This window comes from Equus asinus, chromosome 5 (assembly GCF_041296235.1).
Source record: "Equus asinus isolate D_3611 breed Donkey chromosome 5, EquAss-T2T_v2, whole genome shotgun sequence".
Classification (NCBI taxonomy): domain Eukaryota; kingdom Metazoa; phylum Chordata; class Mammalia; order Perissodactyla; family Equidae; genus Equus; species Equus asinus.
Window position 1 is genome coordinate 99006938 of NC_091794.1, and position 21134 is coordinate 99028071.

The 21134-nt window shown below is 52.1% G+C and overlaps 1 protein-coding gene across 3 annotated transcripts in view; it reads right to left on the reverse strand.

Annotated features, from left to right (window-relative positions):
• Positions 1 to 2105: 2105 nt before the first annotated feature.
• VWA5B1 (von Willebrand factor A domain containing 5B1) overlaps positions 2106 to 21134 on the reverse strand; it is a 62101-nt gene continuing 43072 nt past the window's right edge. For all 3 annotated transcript variants that reach the window (XM_070510855.1, XM_070510854.1, XM_070510853.1), the window contains 11 exons: positions 20280 to 20465; positions 18199 to 18379; positions 17138 to 17328; positions 13422 to 13614; positions 12639 to 12953; positions 10655 to 10801; positions 8056 to 8187; positions 5833 to 5907; positions 5141 to 5210; positions 4233 to 4350; positions 2106 to 2741 (listed from right to left, as the gene is read on the reverse strand). In XM_070510855.1, coding sequence (XP_070366956.1) covers positions 2235 to 2741; positions 4233 to 4350; positions 5141 to 5210; positions 5833 to 5907; positions 8056 to 8187; positions 10655 to 10801; positions 12639 to 12953; positions 13422 to 13614; positions 17138 to 17328; positions 18199 to 18379; positions 20280 to 20465 — 2115 coding nt within the window. In that variant the 3' untranslated portion in view covers positions 2106 to 2234. The remainder of the gene's footprint in view (positions 2742 to 4232; positions 4351 to 5140; positions 5211 to 5832; positions 5908 to 8055; positions 8188 to 10654; positions 10802 to 12638; positions 12954 to 13421; positions 13615 to 17137; positions 17329 to 18198; positions 18380 to 20279; positions 20466 to 21134) is intronic.

The window sequence follows — 21134 nt, forward strand, 5'->3', positions numbered from 1 at the left end:
CAGCTGCTCCTGGGGCAGGATCCGAGGAGGGTCCTGGGAGAAGGCGGGTGGTGCGCCGCCCCCTCACTGCATTCCTCGGTTACTCCTTCCAGGCGTCTTGCAGCACTAGTTCCACCCTGGGCAGGTGCTGGGCCCCCTTGAGCCCTGGTCGTTGTCCACACTGAGCCTGGAGACCCAGAATCAGGTGAGTCGGGAGGCTGGGCAGCCCAGTCCAACCTGGCCGTGCTAGAGGAGGAGCGAGACCCAGAGAGCACACGTGACATGCTCAGGTCACACTGACGATTAGAGCAAGCCCGGGGTCGCTAGCTGGAAAACATCTCAGAGGCAGAGAATCTGGGAATGTCAGGGCACAGGGAAGCCCCCAGCTCCAGGGCACCCAGAGAGGGGAAGCCACTTGCCCAAACTAGTGCCAGGCGTTCCACTTCTCCACCTGACAATCTTTCCATTACTGGGGGGCCAAGGAAGCGATGCCACGCCCCTCCCTCCACGCCCTGAAGCTGGGGCTGCATAGCTGCAGGAGCGTTCTTCTCAGGGGAGGCGGCGTGCAGGCATATAAGGCTGTCCTCAAACCTGCTGGAGGCTTCCAGCAAGACAGCCTGAAGCCCTATCCATCTCCGTGGCACTGACTTTGGGCCAACACCCCAGACTGGCATGCTGCTTCACCAGGGGCCGCGGTGGCCATGGTGTTGGTGACTGCCCGGCTGGATTCCTCCCTGAGGCGGAGTCTGACGCAGAGCAGAGCAGTCAGCAGATGGCAAGCCTCCAGCCCCTTCCCCCGCCTTAGGGATGGACCAGCAGCTTGTTGTGGGAGCCTTGGAGGGGCTGGTTGGCGAGAGGTGCTCCTGGGAGATTTCGCAGCACAGCAGGAGGGCAGGGCACGGCTCTGCCTCGGGGGTGCGCTGTGTGTGGGGCAGGGGAGCACATCCTGGTGGGGCTGCCTTTTCTCCATACCCAGTGGGCGTTCTGCTGGACGCCTCTCTCCCTCAGCCCCTGGACAGAGGGGGAGAGCGGGGCAGCCTGGCGTCCCAAATTGGTGGGCTTCCTTGGTGAGGGCCAGACCCACCTCCAGGAGGAGAGTCTTCGGGGCAGAGGTGACTGGCACCAGCCATGAGGGAATCTGAGGCTGTGACACCCCTGTCACCACGTGGTGTCACACGGTGGGCCTGAGAGAGGGAAGTCCCCAAGGGCTCTCTGCTTTGAAGCTTCAGGAATCTTTCATTTCCTTGAATAAATCATGCCTCCCGCTGAGGCTGCCTCCCCAGAGGCACTGCAGCCAAGCCTGGTTCTCTGTTGCACAGAAGGTCCCTGTCCCCCACAGTGTCGCATGGCTAGAGAGTGGCCCCACTATCCCAGAATGCAGCAGACACTGGCTGCCTCTCTAGCCCCTCGGCACAAGCAGATAGATTTCGTGTTACGCAATTCCCCAAAGTGTATAAATTATTCAAGGTGTCGTCTGGTTTCTCCACTTTCTGTGACCATGTCTATTCTTTCTAGACTATTTTTGCACAGACTGTGGCTTAATTCTAACACCGTGGCTCGCAGGGTGTCTCCCCTTGTCCTGCCCATGAGCTCTTCTTAGATGCGGGTCACAGATAATCTGCAAACAGATACTGAAATATACTAAGGGCTTCCAAGCCAAAGGAAAAGGCCCCGGGTGGCACTTCTGCAAAGCATTGGGAAGGATGACCCTCCAGTCGGTTTGTAATGGGATTGAGGGGCCCTGGACCGTCACCATGGAGACAAGTGCGTGCCCCACAATGCAGCAGGCAGAGGTGGTCTCCCCATGCCTAGACGCAAGCTTGAGGGTCTGGTTACCTGCAATCTTTGGGTTCGCTCATCCACCCTTTTTTTTGAGGGGGACTCTGTCCACGTGATCTTCCTCCAGAGAGAACTCAGGCTTAAACTGCTCTCTCTCTCTCCACCCCGAGTGGCAGTAAACCCCACAGCTGCCCGCATGTCCAGGCAGAAAGGAACCTTTGAACTTTCTAGAGATCTGGTCCAACTCCCTCAGCTCGCCCACTTAATTTACAGGTGGGGAAACTGACACCCAGACAGGGGGCAGGGGCTGGCCTAAAGTTGCATGGCGAGGTGGGATTGAACTCAGGCCTCCCCGATTGCCAGTCCAGGGCTCTTTCTAGCAACCAGTATATTGACTACAGCTTCAGAAGTCCCCCCCTACTAGGCCCAAAGGGTCCCGTCCTCTCCTCCCCTGCCCCAGCCTCCCTTCGTCCCCACTACACGTAATTCGGGTGATAGCAGAGCACGTTGAACTCCAGGTTCTCGTCCCAGTGCCGCAGCAGCACGAACAGCTGGCGGGCAGCAGCCTTGAGCGTGCCCCGCGTTCGGCCCTCGGGCACCTCCTGCTGCTCCAGCCACGAGTTGGCCTTCGCGGCCACCAGCTCCCACTCAACGAAGTAGGAGGCCGAGCTGTGCTCCAGCCACGCCAGTGCCACCACCGTGGCCCACAGCTTCCCCGTGAGTTCTGTCACAGCCCCGGGCTCCCAGCCTGGCTTGCCCTCCGCCAGGGGCTCCGTGGAGAGGCTGTCACAGGAGGCGTGCCGAGGTGAGGGGCTGGTGCCCGGCTGAGGACTGAGGGTCTTAGACTCGGGCTGGCGGGCGGTGAGGGACACACGGTGGCAGGTGAAGGGTGAGGTCCACTTGAGCTTCTCCATGGGGATGTGGGTGGCCTCGCAGAAGGCTTGGTTGAGCAGGAAGGCTCCGGAGGCCAGCTGCAGAGACACCTGTGTGTGGGGGAGCCCTCAGTGGGCCTCAGACTCTTTAGCCCGTGGAGCCCCAGGCCATGCTAAAGGCCTGGGTCCGCAGAGCCCACCCGTTCACCTCCCCCAGCTCGCCCTGCTACCTGGGGCATCTGCGGGACGCCCAGGGCAGCTGAGCACAGGCCACGCTTTATCCCAGAGGCACTTCACACTGACCACTCCAAGCTCATCTCCACATCTTCACTCCAAACCTGCCTCTTGTCCCGGGCAGGGGGGCCCAGCTCGGCCACTGGGACCGTGCCCTGCTGTCTAGCAGCCTCTGGACGGCTCACCGCCCTCCTCCTCCCTCCACACCAATCAGTTTTCAAGTCCCACTGGCCTGCTTTCTAGACAGCTCTGCAACCCACCATGTGCCTCCCCATGTTGTCCCTGCCTTTACTTTCCTCCCCTGTCCCCATCCTCCACCCACTCCATCTTGCCTGCACCCTGAGGGGTCTCTGTAAGGCACAGATCATGTTGCTCTCTGCAGTAGCTTCCATTTGCTCTCAGATAAGTCCAAACTGGGATTTCTAAAGTGCTGGTTCATCCTTGGCTCTTCCCCTCAAACCCCGTTCTCCGGCCACCCAGCTTTCTCTCTCCTGTCTAGGCTGTCGGCCCGAACTCCCCCTCCTCCAGGTCTCGGCTTAACCACCACACTCTGCAGTGAGTCCTGCTCCATTCCTCCCGGACCTCAAGCCTGGAGTCGGTGTCTGCCCTCGACGTCCCTCACCGGACTCGACCCCTCCTATCGTGGCGCCCAAGGATCAGAACTACGTGGTTCCTTGTCTGTGTCCCCCCTAGACACTTAGTGCCACGGGCTCAGGGATTAGGGCCGTCTAGTTCCGGGTTGTCTCCCAGGGTCTAGCACTGTGCCTGGCTCAGCAAATACCTGTTGAGGGAATACGTGCATAGCGCTCTGCTGCCTCGGCTATCTGGAAGTTCCAAGTGGCGCTCTGCACTTGGTGTGTGTGTGCAGCTGTGCAGCGAAGCTCCAGCTGCGTCCCTCCTTCCAGCCCCTCTGATCCCCCAGCCCCGCTGGGCCCCAGATGTGGCAGGGCCACGCTCCCTTGCTCCTACCCTGTCACAGCATGCTGGCGCGTCCGCAGAGCCTTTGCTAAACACGGTGCGTGTCCCTGGGATGTTAATTTTACTCACTTGTGAGTCATTTCAAGGCTTATTTTTATGTATTGAAAAACAGACACACTTAGATGGTGGAGTAGAATGCAAAATTCCTGTGAATCTTTAAAGCGAAGACAGCAGATTGCAAAGAATTTTTGGGATGCTGGGGCTCACTTCTAGCAACACTCTTAGACCCCGGGTGGGGGACTCATGCAAACTCCCTCGGCCCTGCTGGCTACTTGGGTGGGAAGGTGTAGGTCTTCTTCCCTTTGTGGAGGGGGAAGGTGGGCAGGGAGCCCCCAGGCAGGCTCCTCTGCGGAGTGTCCAGGACTGAGATCGGGGGTCTGGGGCACTCACCAGCGGGACATAGTTGAAGCTTGGGCTCCCTGGGCTTGGCTCTGGAGCCTTGGTCAGTGGCTTGGTCAGGAAGCCCTTGGCCGCCCGCGTCAGCAGCCTGGACTTGTTCAGATTTAGCCTGTGAGGGTGGAGCCGGGAAGAGTGGTCACAGCCACCTTGGCAGTGTCCTTGGTCATCGCCCCTCAGTGCCCACTCAGCAGCCTCTGAAAGTCAGGGCCAGAGGGACCCTGACCAATGGCTTCCTACAACCTCCTCACTTGACAGCTGGGGAAACTGAGGCCGGGGTGGGGGCTAAGTTTCCCCCGAGTTGCCCAGTGAGTTAGCAGCAGGTTAGTGTTCTTTTTTTTTTTTTTTTTGAGGGAAATTAGCCCTGAGCTAACATCTGCCACCAATCCTCCTCTTTTTGCTGAGGAAGACTGGCCGTGAGCTAACATCTGTGCCCATCTTCCTCTACTTTATATGTGGGACGCCTACGACAGCATGGCGTGCCAAGAGGTGCCATGTCCGCACCCAGGATCCGAACTGGCAAACCCCGGGCCGCCGCAGCAGAATGTGCGAACTTAACCGCTGCACCACGGGGCCGGCTGCTCATTAGTGTTCTTTTTATGACCCTCTTCTGACGGCGTACTCCTGTTGAGCCCAGCGGTTCAGCCCATGCTGGCCCTCCCAGGGGGATCTGCATTCGCAAGGTGACCACGGACACATGGGAGATGAACCACAATGGGGGGATCTTCCTCAGGGCGATGCCTGAAGACAGCTATTACTGGGGAGGGGGCCTTCTTGGCACCCTTCAGATTGTTCCTTTTTGTCTCAGTGGCAGGCTGGGCCTGCCTTTGGCCTTCCAAACCAGGGACAGCCCCGGGAAAACGGTTGGCTGTAGAGAGTACCCCACTGCAAATCCCACATACCTGGATCCAAAGAGAGTGTCTGAGGCCTTTAAGGACGAAAGGGTATTGGTGGCCAGGCTGCGCAGTGGACCTGGAGAGCCACAGAATGACAGTTGGGGCCTGACGGACGACCCTGTGCAACTGCTCACTGCCCAGCTGGGGAAACAGAGGCCCAGAGAGGGGCAGGGGATTGCCTACATCCCTAGGGACCCGATCTAACCATTAGGCTGCAGGGCTGTTTCTGCCCCAGTTGGTCGGGGGAAGGGTGAAATAAGTGGGTCCATGTGTAAGAAGCAGGCCTCCAAGTTTCCTTGGCTGGCAGCCCCTGGTGTCTTGTGGAAGGTTACCTGTGGGGGCAGTGACAGCTTCACATCCACCCCTCATCCCCGAGTGGGGACATGGAGTGCCCTTCCCTGGCACATGACTGGAGGGTTCTAGGCAGAGTGAGGTGGTAGGAAGGCCCCTCAGCTGGGCCTGATTCCGGGCCCAGCTCTGACACTAACTTGCTGTGTGACTTTGGTCAAGTCACTTCACCTCTCTGAGTCTCAGTGTCCTCATCTTTAAATTGAGGATATTCCTATTTATCTCGCACAGGGCTGTTCTGAGGACTAAATGAACACTGAGGACTTTGTCAGGCTAAGACCCTCCTAGTCCAAGGATTAATCACCAAGGATTAATCATTTAAGGAGAGAGCTGGACCACTGTCCACTCACCTTCAGAGGCAGCGTAGCTCTCACGTCCTGGGGACACAGTCTCACTGAAGGGCCCACTGGGGCCTTCCTTCACAGCTGCAACAGAGGAAGCCCATGAGGCCTGACTCCCAGCCCTCCTTCTCCCCTCCTCTCCCCCCCGGGAGAGTGGTGGTCTGAATTCACGGTACCTGCGGGTGGGCTGGGAGAGCAAGGTCAGGGTTCCCATCCCTGCTTGGATGGGCCTTCATCTTCCAAAGACACCACCATGGCTCCACCATGAGAGTCAGACATGCCTGGATTCAAATCCCGACTTCCCCACTGACTAGCTGTGTGACCTCGGGAAAGTTACTTGATGTTTCGTTTGCAAATTGGGGGTGACGGTACCTATCTCGCCGTGTTGGTGTAAGGCTTAAATGAGATGATACACAGAGAGGCGCTGAGTGCCTGGCCTGAGGTCCTGCTCGATGAAGCCCTGGGCTGCAGACCCGGCCGGGAAGCAGGAGCAGCTTGGGGGCCTGAGCATGGGGGCTTGGCGGGGGAGTGAGGCGGGCATCTGCTCATCAGGGCTGTGCCTCACTGAGGAGGGGCCCATGCCGGCTCTCCAGGAGGAACATGGTGCTGACTTGTCAGGGGCTCTGAGCCTCAGTTTCCCCATCTGTAAAATGGGGATAATAATTGTACACAGCTTGTTCGAAATGCACAATTGAGGTGATTATTCTTATGATTAGTATTTCAAGGGCTGGAGAAAGATGGGCAATATACTAAAAGGGAATAATCCAATTTTTGGAAAAAATGTCGTGCACAAATATCTTCACCAAAGCGTTTGGCTCCCGTTGAGACTGTTACAGCTCTGTGAGGGCCAAGAAGCTCTGCTTATTGCTGGGTGCCCTGGGGCAGCACAAGAGGGAACTAGTGGCTGAACCACAGAATGACTGAGGCAACCAGGAGGCCGAGAGCATAGTGGTTAACCTCATGGGCTCTGGAGCCAGACACTGCCTGGGTTCAAGTTTTGCCTCTACCACAGATCTGCTGTGTGATCTTCAGTAAGTCACTTAACCTCTCTGAGCCTCAGTGTCCCCATCTTTTAATGGGGAAAATAATAGAAACTCTTTGAGACAGGTGTGAGGAGTCATGGATAGTTATAGCAGTGCCCAGCACATAGAGAACTCTCAGGAAGTGCTGGCCATTGTCATCCTCGGGGAGGAGAAGGACCTGGGATAGAATAAGACTTTAGAAGTCACAGACCCTGGGTGTGACTCAGAGGACTATTGAAAAGAAGGGATTTGTGATTGTGATGGAAGCCCTAGGCCACCAAGAGTGAGCTACAGAGCAAGGAAAGTGTAGACCAGAAATTTCCCTAGACTGGAACCAGCTTGGCTCAGGCATGGGGCAGGTTACCCTCGTGCTGGAGGCTCTGAGGGACCAAGGAGCTGGCAGAGCTCCTTAATTCTGCAGAGCTCCTCTGGATTTCCGCACACCGTTCCTTTCTTAACCCGTCACCGTGTGTGAGCGCTTCCTAGGCCCTCAGGTGAAAAGCTGTTATGGTCTGGCTGTCTGGATGAGTGGCCGGGGGACCTCTGAGGTCCTTCCACACACAGAAGAAGGCGGGAGATCTGCACGGTACACGTGAGGGCATGGAGGAAAGTCAGGACTGGTGCAGCAGTTAGGCTATCTTGAGGGCGATAGAAAGACATGCAGACATTCGAGACACAGAGGGTTCAAGCCATTCTGTGAATTAGTGCAAAGTCACCAAAAGGTCAAACCCTGGATCTTCAAGGACCCCAGGTGCAGGCACAATGAAGTCAAGTGAAGGCAGAAGGAGGCTGTGGTGGGTGGGGGGGAATCCTGAAAGAAGCAGACGGGGGGACCCAAACAGGTGGAACTGCTTCTGTGCTCTTTGCTTTTCCCCTTGTTTATTAGGTTTCTGGCATTCAGTGCCCGGAGGGACTCAGCATGGAAGCAGGGAACAGCCAGTGGGGTTGGCAGCCCTTGGAAGGGGAGCGCTGGGGGGATGGGAGGGCACGGGGTCTGCTGCTGTCTGGCTTCAGGGCTCCCGCAGCAAAGCCGTGTTAGTGGTGGCGCGCTTGGGCCAGTTTGAGCCCGTCTGCCCATCTCAGGCCTCGGAGAGCCCGGGAGGCCTGGCCTTGCCCTGGCCCTGAGACTCAGAGAGAGGCTGGGGTCTTGGACACGAGAGGCCGTGACTCACGGGCCCAGGTTTCAGAAGGTGCACAAGGGGGCTCTTACTTGGGCTCTGCCATTGGCCATCTCCTGCTGCTGAGGCTTCCACAAGTGTGGTCTGCGACCGTCCGAAGCCAGCAGAGGGGCCCGTCCACCGTCGGCTCAGGACCCGAGAGCTGGTCATCCGCAAAGCCGCACCTTCAGGAGGACAAGGAGCAGGGGTCAGCTGGGGACAGTTGGGCCAGTCCTTCGCCACCTGCCCAGGGCTGGCAGGAATGAGTCTAGCTTCACTCCGTCAATTATCCAAAGGCAGGAAGGCCTTGTACACGGTAAGCCCATGAGCTTGGGAGCCAGAATGACCCGGGTTTGAACCCCAGCCGCATCTCTCAGTAGCTGCATGGGGTGCTAAACACTCTGAGCCTCAGCATCCTTATATAGAAAATGGGAGGCATAATACCCACCTTGCTGGGTAGATCCCATTGCTGAGATAACGTTCGGAAAGCAGCAGTGTTTCCTAGTTAGTTAAAAGGCTGGTTTCTCAGGAATACCCCACTTTCCTTCTCTCCCAGTTTGCTGTCTCAGAGACCAAGCTCTCAGTTCCCCCTCCCACAGGGCAGCCCTTTGAGGTCCCAGCAGATCACCAATGGGGGATGGATGGAAGAGAATGAAGCTACAGCACCCTAAAGTGTGTTTTGGGGAACCCCACTCTTGGAGAGCACTAGATGGTATATTGTCACTTAAAAAACAAGACGTTCTACTGAGAAATATGTTTTGGAGAAACTGCGTGCTGTAGTCCATTCTCTGAGTCTCTCGATGTATATTAACATCCGAAAGGCTATGAGAAGTTCTGCAGGAAAGAGAGCTTTTGGGCTTTAGTTAATCCAGCGGTTCCTAAATGTATTTCCTATGTTTTTGCTGAATAGCCGTTAACAGGACACGGAACCAGGGTTCTAGTTTCTCAGAACATACGCTGGGAAGCGCTGATCCAGATCTTAGGACAAAAAAAAGGGGTAGGGGACAGCAGGAATGAGGAAAGGGACAATTTGTTTCCAAAGACAATTCTTTTATGACGTCTGCTAAAAAAAAAAGAAAAAGAAAGAAGGGCCGGCCCAGCAGCGTAGTGGTTAAAGTCACACGATCTGCTTTGGTGGCCCAGGGTTTGCAGTTCGGATCCCAGGCACAGACCTACACACTGCTCATCAAGCCATGCTGTGGCAGCATCCCACATATAAAACAGAGGAAGATTGGCACAGATGTTAGCTCAGGGACAATCTTCCTCCAGCCAAAAGAGGAAGATTGGCACAGATGTTAGCTCAGTGAGGACAATCTTCCTCACCAAAAGAAAAGAAAAAAAGGAAAGAAAGCAAAAAAGAAAAAAGGAGCTGCAAAGGACAGGAAAATGTAATTTTGGGGAAAAAAAGTAGATATAGTTCCTAAACATATGAAAAATATTTCACAGACAAACTAAAGAAATTCTCCCAAAGAAAGATCTTTCTCACCTATCAGACTGGCAGGGTTTAGGAAGATGGACAATATTCAGTGCTGGCTGGGGTGGACATCGGAACAGCCTTTGGAGCAGGGTCCGTATGGTAACATACATCCCAATTTTAAAGGGGCAGACCCGCTGATGTGCATGCAATCTTATGTCTAAGAGTTAATTACCCCTGCAGAGATAACTAGGCAGGGGCACAAAGATGTTCTTTGCAGCACATGGGTCATTCTGGCTCCAAAGCTCATGGGCTTGCCGTGTACAAGGCCTTCCTGCCTTTGGATAATTGACCGAGTGAAGCTAGACTAATCAACAGGGAAGAAACTGAAGGCGTGGTAATAGGAGCTGGTTAAGTGGGTTCTCATGCACCTTAAGGGGCAGTGGAGAGCACCAGGGGGGAGCACAGACTCTGGAGCCAGGCCACTGGGACTCAAAGCCTGGCTCTGCCCCTCCCTGCTGTGTGACTGTGGGCAGGTAACCTTCTCCGCCTCTGCTTCCCCATCTGTAAAATGGGGCTAATAACAGTATCCACTTGCAGAGCTGTTTTGAGGATTAAATGATTTAATACATAAAGTGCTTTGGAGCACTGTCTGATTGGCTATTATGGTGACAATAGTTTCCTTAGTGGAATATGCTGCAGCTATTAAAATAATGATATAGACTCAGTGTAATGGAAAGATATCTTCTACACCTGTATTTTGTAAAGCCTAGAACATACTGATTGACCTAATTCATGCAAAATTATCTGCCTTTTGATTTCTCTATATGTAGATATTCCTTGGGAGAAGTCTGAAGGATGGTCCCACCAAGGAGGTAATTGGTCCTCATTTCCGGAAAACCGTCACTTCCAGTCACTTTTATTTATTTTATGTCTCTATATTTTGGAATTTTCTAGAGTGAGCACATATCCTTGTCTCCAGTAGGAAAAATACAGTAAAGGCATATTCGTTTGTGGGAAAAAGGGAGTGGATGGTGTCATAGCCTTCTGCAGAGCAGTGGATGGGGGCTCATGTGCCCCCTACCCCTCTTTTGGTGGCCAAACCATCTGCTGGGGGCCTTGCTGCTTCTAGGCCCTTCCTTGCACCCCTTCCTGCAGGTCTGTGCTCCTTGGTATGCCAGCCCCCTCCTCCGGCTCACGGGGGCTGCTTGGCCCTCAGGAGTGCCCTGGCTGCCCACCTGCCTTACTGGAGTTGGGGTACCCCACCACGGTGGGCAGGTACCGGCTCTTGCTCATGTCCACAGGCACGAAGGCTGTGTACTTGCTGATGACATTGCAGGCCTTGCTGGTGTGCACAGCGCTCACCTGGTAGCGGCGGCTGGACCCTGTGGAGAGAGAAGCTGGGGTCACTCTGTGCACTCTGGAAGCTAAACGGAGGGCTAGAACAGTGGTCCCCATCTTTAGGATTAAACAAGCCCTGAAAATCAAGGGGTTGCCAACTTGCCAGTTAAGGACATTTAAAAAAAACACCCAGATTATTAACCTCCATTGTCATTTCATAAAATAAGGAAATTTTGATGTAAAAGAAGTAAGATATTATCTAAGAATAAAAAGACAGTTACTTCCTTTAAATAATTTTATTGTTATTAAAAAACCCCTCTGTGTTGTCTGTATTTTCTGTTTTCACTTTGCAGCTGTCTGGTGAGAACCTTGCTGGAGGATTTCACAGGCCCCCTGGCTGATCTCATCTGATCACTGATCTAACCCATTTGGACAATCTTGCAGAGAAAATTGAAAACCAGAGAGGGAGAGTGGGGAGCACAGTGTCACACAGCGAGTTAGTAATGGACCTGAGATCAGGACTCAGGAGGGTCTGACCTCAAAGCCCAAGCTCTTCCCACTGAACAGGTGAACATTCTCCGTGGCTCTCTGCCTCCAAGGAGCCATGGAGATGGGTGCACAAGTGCTGCGTACCCTTGTAAGGTGAGGTGCTCATGAGAAGAAAAAAAATACTTATACAGAAATACAAGTAATATAAAATATAAACAATGTATTATTATATAAATAAAGCACAAACGTATAACAAATAATATAAATATTCTCTATATCTCCATCTATCTATTCTCCAGGTGTGCTCCATCAAGATCCCGGGAGCCTCTCTGTTAGGAAAGTTTGCCCCAGTTCCTGAACTCAGCTCCCCTCCATCCCTGTTAGACAGTCTCTTGCATCCTTGTGTTTCTTCTTAACAGCACTTCCGACAACTGCACTCAGTTAATTGCATGTATAATTATTTGATTAATGTCAGCTTCCTTGCTAGTCTGTGTCAAGAACTCACAGATAAGGACCGGGATGGTGGCGGTCACTGCGCTGTTCAGCCCCCAGCCTGGACCCCAGCGGATCCACAATCAATAAACGGCGTTGATGAGTGAGTGGAGCCACTAGGTAGGTCTAGGCGGTTCTATGGGAAGGTGTGGTCCCAGGAGAGCGGGGCAGGGGAAATGGGGCTGTCCCCATTGTTCTGTCTCCAGAGCCCTACAGGGGGCACTGCAAGGAGAAGCCCTGGGAAGTGAGGAGGAGTGGGGATACTGAGGCCGAGGGGAAGGAGGGAGGAGAGGAGAGGACAGATCGCCGCACCACCGGGTGGGGGGGAGGGGTGGAGGAGCCTAGGGCTGGGGGGAGAGGGGCGCCTGGAAGCAGGGGGATAGGGGCAGATCGAGGAGGGAATGGAGTCCTGGGCAGTGTGTGTGTGTGTGTGTGTGTGTGCGCGTGTGTGTGTGTGTGTGTGTGTGTGTGTGTGTGTGCGTGCGCGCGCGCGCTAGGGAGACAGTTTTGGGGGTGGGGGGCACCTAAGGGCAGCGGTGGGGGAGGCAAGATGGAGCACTGGGCGGTGGCAGGGCTGTGAGCAGACCGAGGGGCTGAAGCCAGGGGAGGAGGCGGATCATGGGGGAGGGGAAGGGACATTGGGCGGGGCGCTGAGGAGGGGCGGGGCCTGGAGGACTGGGAGGAGGTGGATCATGGGGAGGGAGCGGGGCATTGGGCGGGGATCGGGGCGGGGCCAGGAGGACGCGGAGGAGGTGCGTAATAGGGAGGGGGCGGGGGCGTTGGGCGGGGCTGTGGGAAGGGGCGGGGCCTGGAGCAGTGGGAGGAGATGGATCATGGGGTGGGGCTGCGAGGAGCGGGCGCGGAAGGTGGGCGAGCCGGGCGCAGGTCTGTGGCGCTCACCGTGCTCGATCTCGCCCTCGCGCTCCGCCAGCTGCTCGAAGTCGCGGATGATGGCGCGGGCCGCCAGGTGGTGGAAAGTCTCGCTCCACAGGTCGGCGTCGCGCGCGCCGCCTGGCTCGGGGCCGGGGGGCCCCAGCTCGAAGCTCACCTCCCACTGCAAACGTTGGCTGTCACGCAGGCCTTTGACCACGGCCTTGCCCAACACCGGGCCTGGGGTGGCGGGCCTGCCGGGACTGGCCTGCTCCTCCGACTCAGCCGGGGGCTCCCAGTCCGAGGACGTCTCCATTTCGAAGGCGGAGGGGTGATGGGACGGCTCTGCGGGCAGAGGGACAAGCAGTTGGTGCTCTGATCTGGGGGACAGAGTTCAATCCACAGGGAACATCGTCCCTCCCTGGGCGCAGATACACCTAAGCAAGTACAGTCCCCCCAAGGAACTGACAACTTCCCTAGGACAGCTGGGGTGGCAAGGGTTTGTTCCCAAGAGTGAGACAGACTGCCTCCCAGGAATCTGGTACCTGGCGGGGTCAGATAGGGTGGGGTGAGAATACAGCTGCAGGGAGGGTATCTGGGAGCCCCAGAGGCAACCGAAGAACCAGGTTAATTGGGAAAGAGGGGTTGGTGAGGTCCTGGGGAGGGATGGGCTACAGCAGACCCCGCCCCCCTCCTCCCCCCGCCAAGGGCACAGACGCAGGCCTCTGCCCTTGGGCCTGTTATCTGAAGCTAGGCCACAGCCAAAGATTCCTCCCTGTCCCCAGTCAGGTCCCAGACCCTGCGGGCACTTACCCAGGTCCCCAGGGCTGTGGCTGTCTGAGGCAGGCTTCAGGCCGGACCCAAGATCCAGCTCTTTCATGGGGCTCCGGGGCTGAGTGTCCTGGCCAGAGGACTGGCAGCCTTGGGGCAGTAGTGAGGGCCTGCGGGCCCCTGGGCCCCGGAGTTTGGGGCCCTGGCTTAGGCCTGGGCCACTGGACAGCAAGAGCTAGGAGTGCAAGAGGAAGGGGAGGAAGCTGAGCTCCTGGTGGCAGTCCCCATCTCTTCACCCCCAGCCACAGCTCCTCCCTGGGCACTGCCTCTGCAGGACTAAGGACACATGACCTACTCTTCGTTACCCATGAGAAACATCAACACGAATAATTCCAAACGATGGATGAAGTCCAGACCGCAAAAAACCATGGAAAATCACATACCATGGATAATTCTAAACCCACTTTTTTTTTTTGCCATAACATTTAAAACTTTTATGGTGTGTGTGGTTAAAATTATCAGTCTTTTCCCTTATGTCTTCTCATATGGCATGCTTAAAAAGCCTTTCCCACACAAAAAATTCTAGAATTTTTGTGATCTTTTTGTTTGTTTAAATCTTTGATTCACATAAAATTTATTTTGGTGTAAGGAAATAGGGACCAGCCTTTTTCTTGATTTCCTGAATAGTGCAAATCTCAACACCATTTATCGAACGCAGTTTATTCATTGCATCCCTACGGTTTATCATTTCTCCATTTCTATCCCGACGAAGCTCTCATGTACATTTGGTTTTATTTCTGGACTTTCTGTTCTGTTTTGTGGATTAAATCTGTCTATTCTTGTGCTGGTACAAAAAACATCAAAAGGCAAGGGATAAACTGGGAAATATATTTGCAACACGCATGACAAAGATCATTTTCAAGAAAATGCTCTTATGAATCATGGTGGGGAGGGAGATAAACTGAATAGAATAATGGATTAAGGGCATCTACAGGCAGTTCATAGAAAAAGTATCCAATAAGCCCGTGGAAAATACTCAGCCCCGTGAGAAATTAGAGCAATCTAAATTAAAATGTTACAATTTTTTTTTTCCATTTGGCAGATTGGCAAATATTTAAACGTTTGATCAGTGTGGTCAATGGGCAGACAGTCTCTTATGAACTGTTGGTGGAAGTGTACACTGATGCATACTTGTGGGAGAAGAATTTAGCAATGTGCTGGCAACATTAAAAATGCACAGGCTCCTTTTACCCGGCGATTCCACTTTTAGGAATTTAACTCTGTGGAATTTATTCGTCTATGTGCACGTACTGTATATTTGTTTCAGCATCGTTTGTAAAAGTGAAAATCTGGAAACTATCTGAATGCGCATCATTAGAGGTTGACAAATAAATGATGGTACATCCATGCGATGGAACACCACACAACACTGAAAAGAACGAGGCAGCTTTCTGCATACCAATATGGGAAGATGTCCAAGATAAAACTTATTTTTAAAAAGTAAATTGCAACTGTTCTGTATTTTGATTGTGGAGATAGTTACATGACTATTTGCGTTTGTCAGAACTCATAGAACTGTTCACCAAAAAGAGTAATTTTACTATATATAAAAAAGTGAATTAAAAAGATTTTAAAAATTGGAGAGCAGGTTATGCATGTGATTATTCAAAACATATACATGTGTTGCGTGTGTGCGTTTGTGTGTGTTTAGTATTTCTTGAAGGAGACACTCAAAACTAAGTGGATCTGGGCACGGGGAGGGGTACTTTTATTTTTACTTTGTACCCTACTGAATTGTTTGAGGATTTTTATTGCAAACTCTGAGTGTGTATTACTTTTGTAATTAGAGAATGTTAAATTAATTAAAAACGAATTTTGTGCCTCTGGGAATATATACATCTCCTGGTGGGGGCAGGGAGCAAACGCACTTACTAGGTATAACAGACAGAAAAAGTGCCTTTCAGTCTTTCAGGCCAATAGTTAACCATGGGGTCTTTTTCATCTCTATCAAGTATTTATTGGGAAGAGGACTGTGCCTCCGCATTGGATGGGGGCTCCTTGGGGCAGGAGCTGGGGTCTTTCTTTCTGTCTCCTTTGGGTGTGAGGTCCTGGGAATAGTACAAGAGTGTGGGAGAAGAAAGGGACTGGTCACTCTTAGGATGGCCTCACTGGGAGTGGTACCCAGCCAGGGCTGCTGGGTTGCAGGGAATCCTTAACCCCCCTCCCACATCAGAGCCTGGGAGTCCCTCCACCCCTTCCCCCCTGTCACCACTGCACTGAGAAACAGAAGGTGCTACAGTTTCCATGGCAACAGGTTAGTCTCAGATTCAGCCCTTCATCCAGTCAGGGGCTGCAAGGGAGTGTGTAAGTGTGTGCGGGTGCATGTGCGTGCGTTAGCACGAGTGTGCCGGGGAGACTCAGACCCGGAAGAAGCCAAGCATGGGACAGAGATGAGCAAAGATGGGCCAGAAGCACGCAGGAAAGAAAGAAGTCAAGCTGCCCAGAGCTCTCACCAAGTAGAGCTGCATTTAAAGGACGTCTACTGTGTGCCAGGTGTTGCATCAGGCACTTCATCTCTTAGCAGCTGATGCTCGCAAGAGTCCACCACTTAGCGTTGGCTCCCAATAAATATCTGTTGATGGCTGTTAGCTCAATCATTGGCGCAAGCTATTTTCCCATCTCATAGATGAAGAAATTGGGGCTCAGAGAGGTTAAGCAATATGTTTGAGGAGCTGAGTCTGCCTGACTCCAAGGTCAGTGTCTTCCAACCGTGAGTAGTCCCTGGCTAGGCACGGAGAAGGCCTCGGGGACGAGGTGGCAGTGTCTCCATCCTTGGGGAGTGTAGGGGCTCATGCGTATGTGCAGGCAGGGTGGAGTGGGAGAGTGAAAGACTGTTTTCATGGAACCACAGACTCATAATGACAAAGGAACATAAAGTCCATTCTTAAGAAAATGGGCTAAAGCATACAGATAATATCAAACCCCAATTTAGTTTAGGACAGCGTTTCTCAATCTGGGATTTTGCCCCCTTCCCCAGGAGACGTTTATCGGTGTCTGCAGACCTTTTTGGTTGTTACGACTGGGGGTGGCAGTTACTGGCATTCAGTGGATAGAGGCCAGGGATGCTGCCAAGCAGTCTACATGCGCAGGACAGCCCCCACAACAAAGAGTTATCATGTCAATAGTGCTGAGGCTGAGAAACTCTGGTTTACCTGCATGGCAGATGACTGGTCCTGCTGTGGCTCTGACTCTGAGATGATCTCTGCCCTGAGTGAATGCACAACTCTTGGGATTTGCAGAAGGTGTAATTTGATGGAAGCAAGGGAGGAAGCAAGGGTTTTGCAGGCAAAAGGTCCTGGGTTGCAATTCTATGATTGGCTGTGTGACCCTGGATAAGTTATTTTACCTCTCTGGCCCTGAGTTTCCACATATGTAGAGAATGGGGATAGCCAGCCCTCATAGTCCCTCCTTTCCCAGGGGTGCTGTAGAATCAAGTGAGAATGTAGATGGGGATGCTACTTGCCAACTGGGAAGTGCTGTGTGCAGAGAGTGGGTAATGTCATCGACCAATGGGGATCATTATTAGGAAAATGTCATTGGGGGTCATGTAGGTGAAGGTCCAGAAAAAGGAGGAAGAAGGGACTCACTTCACAGTGTAAGTCGTGGCCCCATCCTTGTGGTCAAAGCAGGAGACACAGCTCTCCCTTGTCCGTGACCTCCCCCAGCTCCAACCTCTCCAACCTGCCCTGCTCAGGTACCTGCAAATCAATCTGCCGCGGAGGGGCATCCAGGCTGGTCTGGTTGGTGAGGTCCTGCAGCTTGGCTTTCCGCAGTGGGTATCTCCTGGCAGCCACCGTGGGGTCGCTAGCCGTGGGGGCCCTTGGGGAGGGCTTGTGGTTGGTGATCTGGTTGGTGCTATATGCCCGCCGTCGCTGGCAGAGGTCTAAACCTGGGCAGGGATGGTGGCAGGCGAGCCATCAGGGTGGAGGACAGCAGGGAAAGAGAGGGATTTGCATAACCCTTTCCTGCTTGGACATTTCTTGAATTTTCCACTGTTTGCTTGCTGAAATATTTGCAGGTGCCCCACCTTACCTGGCATTCAAAGCCTTGCCTAATCTGGCCCTGATCTACCTCCCCAGCTACTCTCCTTTCTGTTCCTTTTCCAAGGTATTATGTGCTCCAAACATGATGAGTAACCAGTTGTGTGTGTCTTTTCTAGGCATCACACCTCCACATCTTTGCTCAGGCAGTGTCTGCTGCCTGGAATCTCCTCTCCCTTCCCACTTCGAAGAACCAATGCCCTCATTATGTCTTTGTTGATATCCTCTACCAGATGTGCCTTTCTCTGGGATCCTCACGGTTTGTTAAACTTTCCTGTGGCAGCGTCACTCTGCTTTCTATCAGAGTTAAGATCAATTGTTTCTCTCACTGGATGGAGGGCTTATGAAGGATGAGTGCCATGTTTGAGTCATCTTTGCTTCCCCCACTGCGCTAAGCACCCAGCCTTACTGGGCGATAAGTGAATCCCCTCTGAATGGAAACTAACACCATAAAGAGGCTTTGGAGGCAGACAGGTCTAGATATTTTATCTGTACTCTATGTCTTTCATGTTCCATGAGTTTAGCCAAGTTGCTTAAATTCTGCAAGTCTCAATTTCCTCCTCTGTAAAATAGGTGTAATGGTATCCATCTCTGCAGCTGCTGACTATTCAATGAGATTGTTTGTATAAAGTGCTTAGCACATAGCAATTGCTCGGTAAAATGGAGCAGTCGTGGCCGCCTTGGAGAAGGGAGTGAAGCACAAAGAGCAGCAGACTAACCAGGATTGGTGGCTGAGTCTCCACTGGACGACCGGGCATCTTTGGCTTGCCTCAGGTTGAAGGGTGCCTCCAAGCTCTCGGGACAGTCTCTGCTGTCTGGGCCAGGCCCCTCCTGTGATTGGTAGAAGACAGAGCTGCCAGACTCCTGAGAGTGCAGCATGCTGTACCGTCTCCTCTTGTCCTGGAGGGAGGGAGAGAGAAGAGGCCTGGGAGTGAGGCTAGATGTCAGGAAGGACATCCACAAGACAGCGAGGAGTGTGAGAGGAGGTGATGGACGTGCCATGTTTGAAGAATCAGGATAATGGGAAAGTTTTTTGCTTGCTTGGGGAATTCAGGCAGACTTCTGTTTAAGAGGTGATGAATGGAATTGACTTTTCATATCACTTATATTGTTTATATTTTTAATTATCTTATTTAATTTAAAAAACATACAATTCTAAATGCCACTGCTGTCTCCAAATAGGTAACCAAAATTAACAAAATGAACCATCTCTCCCTTCCATTCCATTTTCCATGACATACACATACATATAAAACATAAGAGCTTTTGGGGATCATCATTTGTTTTACAAAAACTGGACCACGTTACTTACATTTATTGGTATCTTGAATTTTTCACTGAAAGCATTTTGGAAATCCTGCATGTCAGCAATTTGACGGCACGATAGTCTCCCATCCCTTATTGTTAAGCAATCACTTTGTGGCCGTTTATTTTTATCACCATAAAAAATGTTACAATAAATCCTTGGACATAAATTGATTACATCACTTTTATTTCTATGTATTAGCATTTTTGGAGGGATTTCTAGGTTCAAAAGTTATGTATTTCTAATTTCATTAGTTATTTCTAGATTGCTTTCTAGAAAAGGAACAAGTCATGTTTACACCAACAATGTACAAGGGTACCCTTTACCCAAAAGCCCTACTAGTAGTGGGAGAAAACTTTGCTAGTCTCGCAGGTAAGGAAAGGAGAATGGGTTTGGTGGTCCCTTCTAGTGGTAGGGTCTGTTGATGATCTGCTGCCTGCCAGACCTCCAAGAAGGGCCTAGATTGTTCAAAGACTTGGCCAGCATTACGCCTGGCACTTTTTTCCATGCAGTTGAACTCTCCACTCTCCATAACACATTAACCATTACTGACCATAGTTTTTAAGAGATTCCATAACATTCTGAAATCTGGAAATTTCACATAAAATTCTAACTTCTTTTGAAAGAATGGAAACACGTTTAACCCAGGGTTTACATTCCTGCATGGCAACAGTTTTTTAGAGCTCAGTAGGGCCTGCCCGAGTTAGACAGGGCATGTACGATCCAGTTTGCCATATTCCTCACCACTCCTGTTGCCTCTTTAGGAACTCACTGATAATGGCTATCCCTCATGGCATTTGTCCCTTTAATTTTTGCAAGTCCATGGCATTCATTTTAGACCTGCCCAATCCCTCTAGGCACTGAGTTTTGACTCCTGCTTAAAAACAAAACAAGACAATAAATCCTTCAAGGGGAAGTGGAGAGACTGACTAAAGAGGGAAGAAGGATGAGGAACTAGTTTCTCAGGCAATCTCCAACATTTTAGCATGAATTCTGCCTCCCTTCGATTTCTTTACTTTTATCCCACTTATGCCGCCACGTATGAGAGAATTATTCATGTAAGTAAATAAAACACAAACTCATCTAAGGAGATATGACCTGAATAGATTGTTTAGGGAAAGAAACCTGAGTGCAGTTGTTTTGAACTGAATTATCAAAATTGGTTTGGGGAAATTATGTAAAATGCAGGTCCGTGGGCCTTACACTCAGAGATTTTTATTCAGCAGACTGGGGTTGGAGCTAGAGCTCTGCATTTTAAATGTGTTCCCCAAGTTCTTCTGCTGCAGGTGATCTTGAGAACCACCTATTGAGATTGTAGCATTTACCCAAGCAGTGTCACCAGACCGAATGCCCATGACTGGCAACCACACCCCACAACTGTAAACCCAGATGCAATTAGTTCCCAGCTGCTGTAAATAGTCTTTCCAGCTAAGGATGGCTTTATGGGCAGGGTTCTGGGTCCCCATTGACCCCTAGAATTTCTAAGATACTTACAGATCTGGGGTTGGAGATGTATAAGGAGGCATCACACACAATGCCATAACCCACCAGCCGTTCTCCAGGGAAGAGGGAGCTGGTGCTGACAGGTGAGATCAGGACCTCGGTGGTCTCAGGGAAGACCCACTCCACAGTCACATCACTCAGGACTGGGGCCATGGCCTTCTTCAGGGATTTGACCATCTGTTGGGCAGGTCAGAACACAGGTTGGGGGGATGTGAGCACGCGCATGTGCGGATGAGGAGCATGAAGACCCTGTGAGTATGAGCATGGTAGGATGCAAGCAGGGAAGAAGGGACAGCAGGCCTTGGGGTGGCTTGCCCAGCAGTGAACATCCTTCTAAGCTTTTCAGACTCCTGGGATGTCAGACTTGGAGCAGATCTTTGCTGTCGTCTTCTCTAAGCTCAGCGTTTTATAAATGAGAAAATCCAAGACTTAAGTAGGGCTGTGACTAGCCCAGGGGACACAGAAAGTTTGTGTCAAAACATGGACTGGATAGTGACATTGAGCAAGTTAATTTGCCTTCCCAGGCCTCAGTTTCCCCTTCTGTTAAAGTGAGTTAGTAATTCTCAACTCTTGGTGTAGTTGGGAGGACTAGCCGAGATACTAGATTTGAGGTATCTGCCGCATGATAGGTGGTCAATAAATGACAGCTGTGGTTTAGCATCTCCCAGGCTGATCTCCTCAAATGCACTACAAAGCTGGAGAAAAATGATTTGGGGATTGTGCAGCCACAGAGATGCATCCTCAAATCTCCCTTCAAGAAAGACTGTGTTCTTTTCCTGCAAGGAATGCAGTCAGGCGACAGTCTTCAGAGGCAGTGCCCCGGCTTTCCAGCCAACATCACACCTC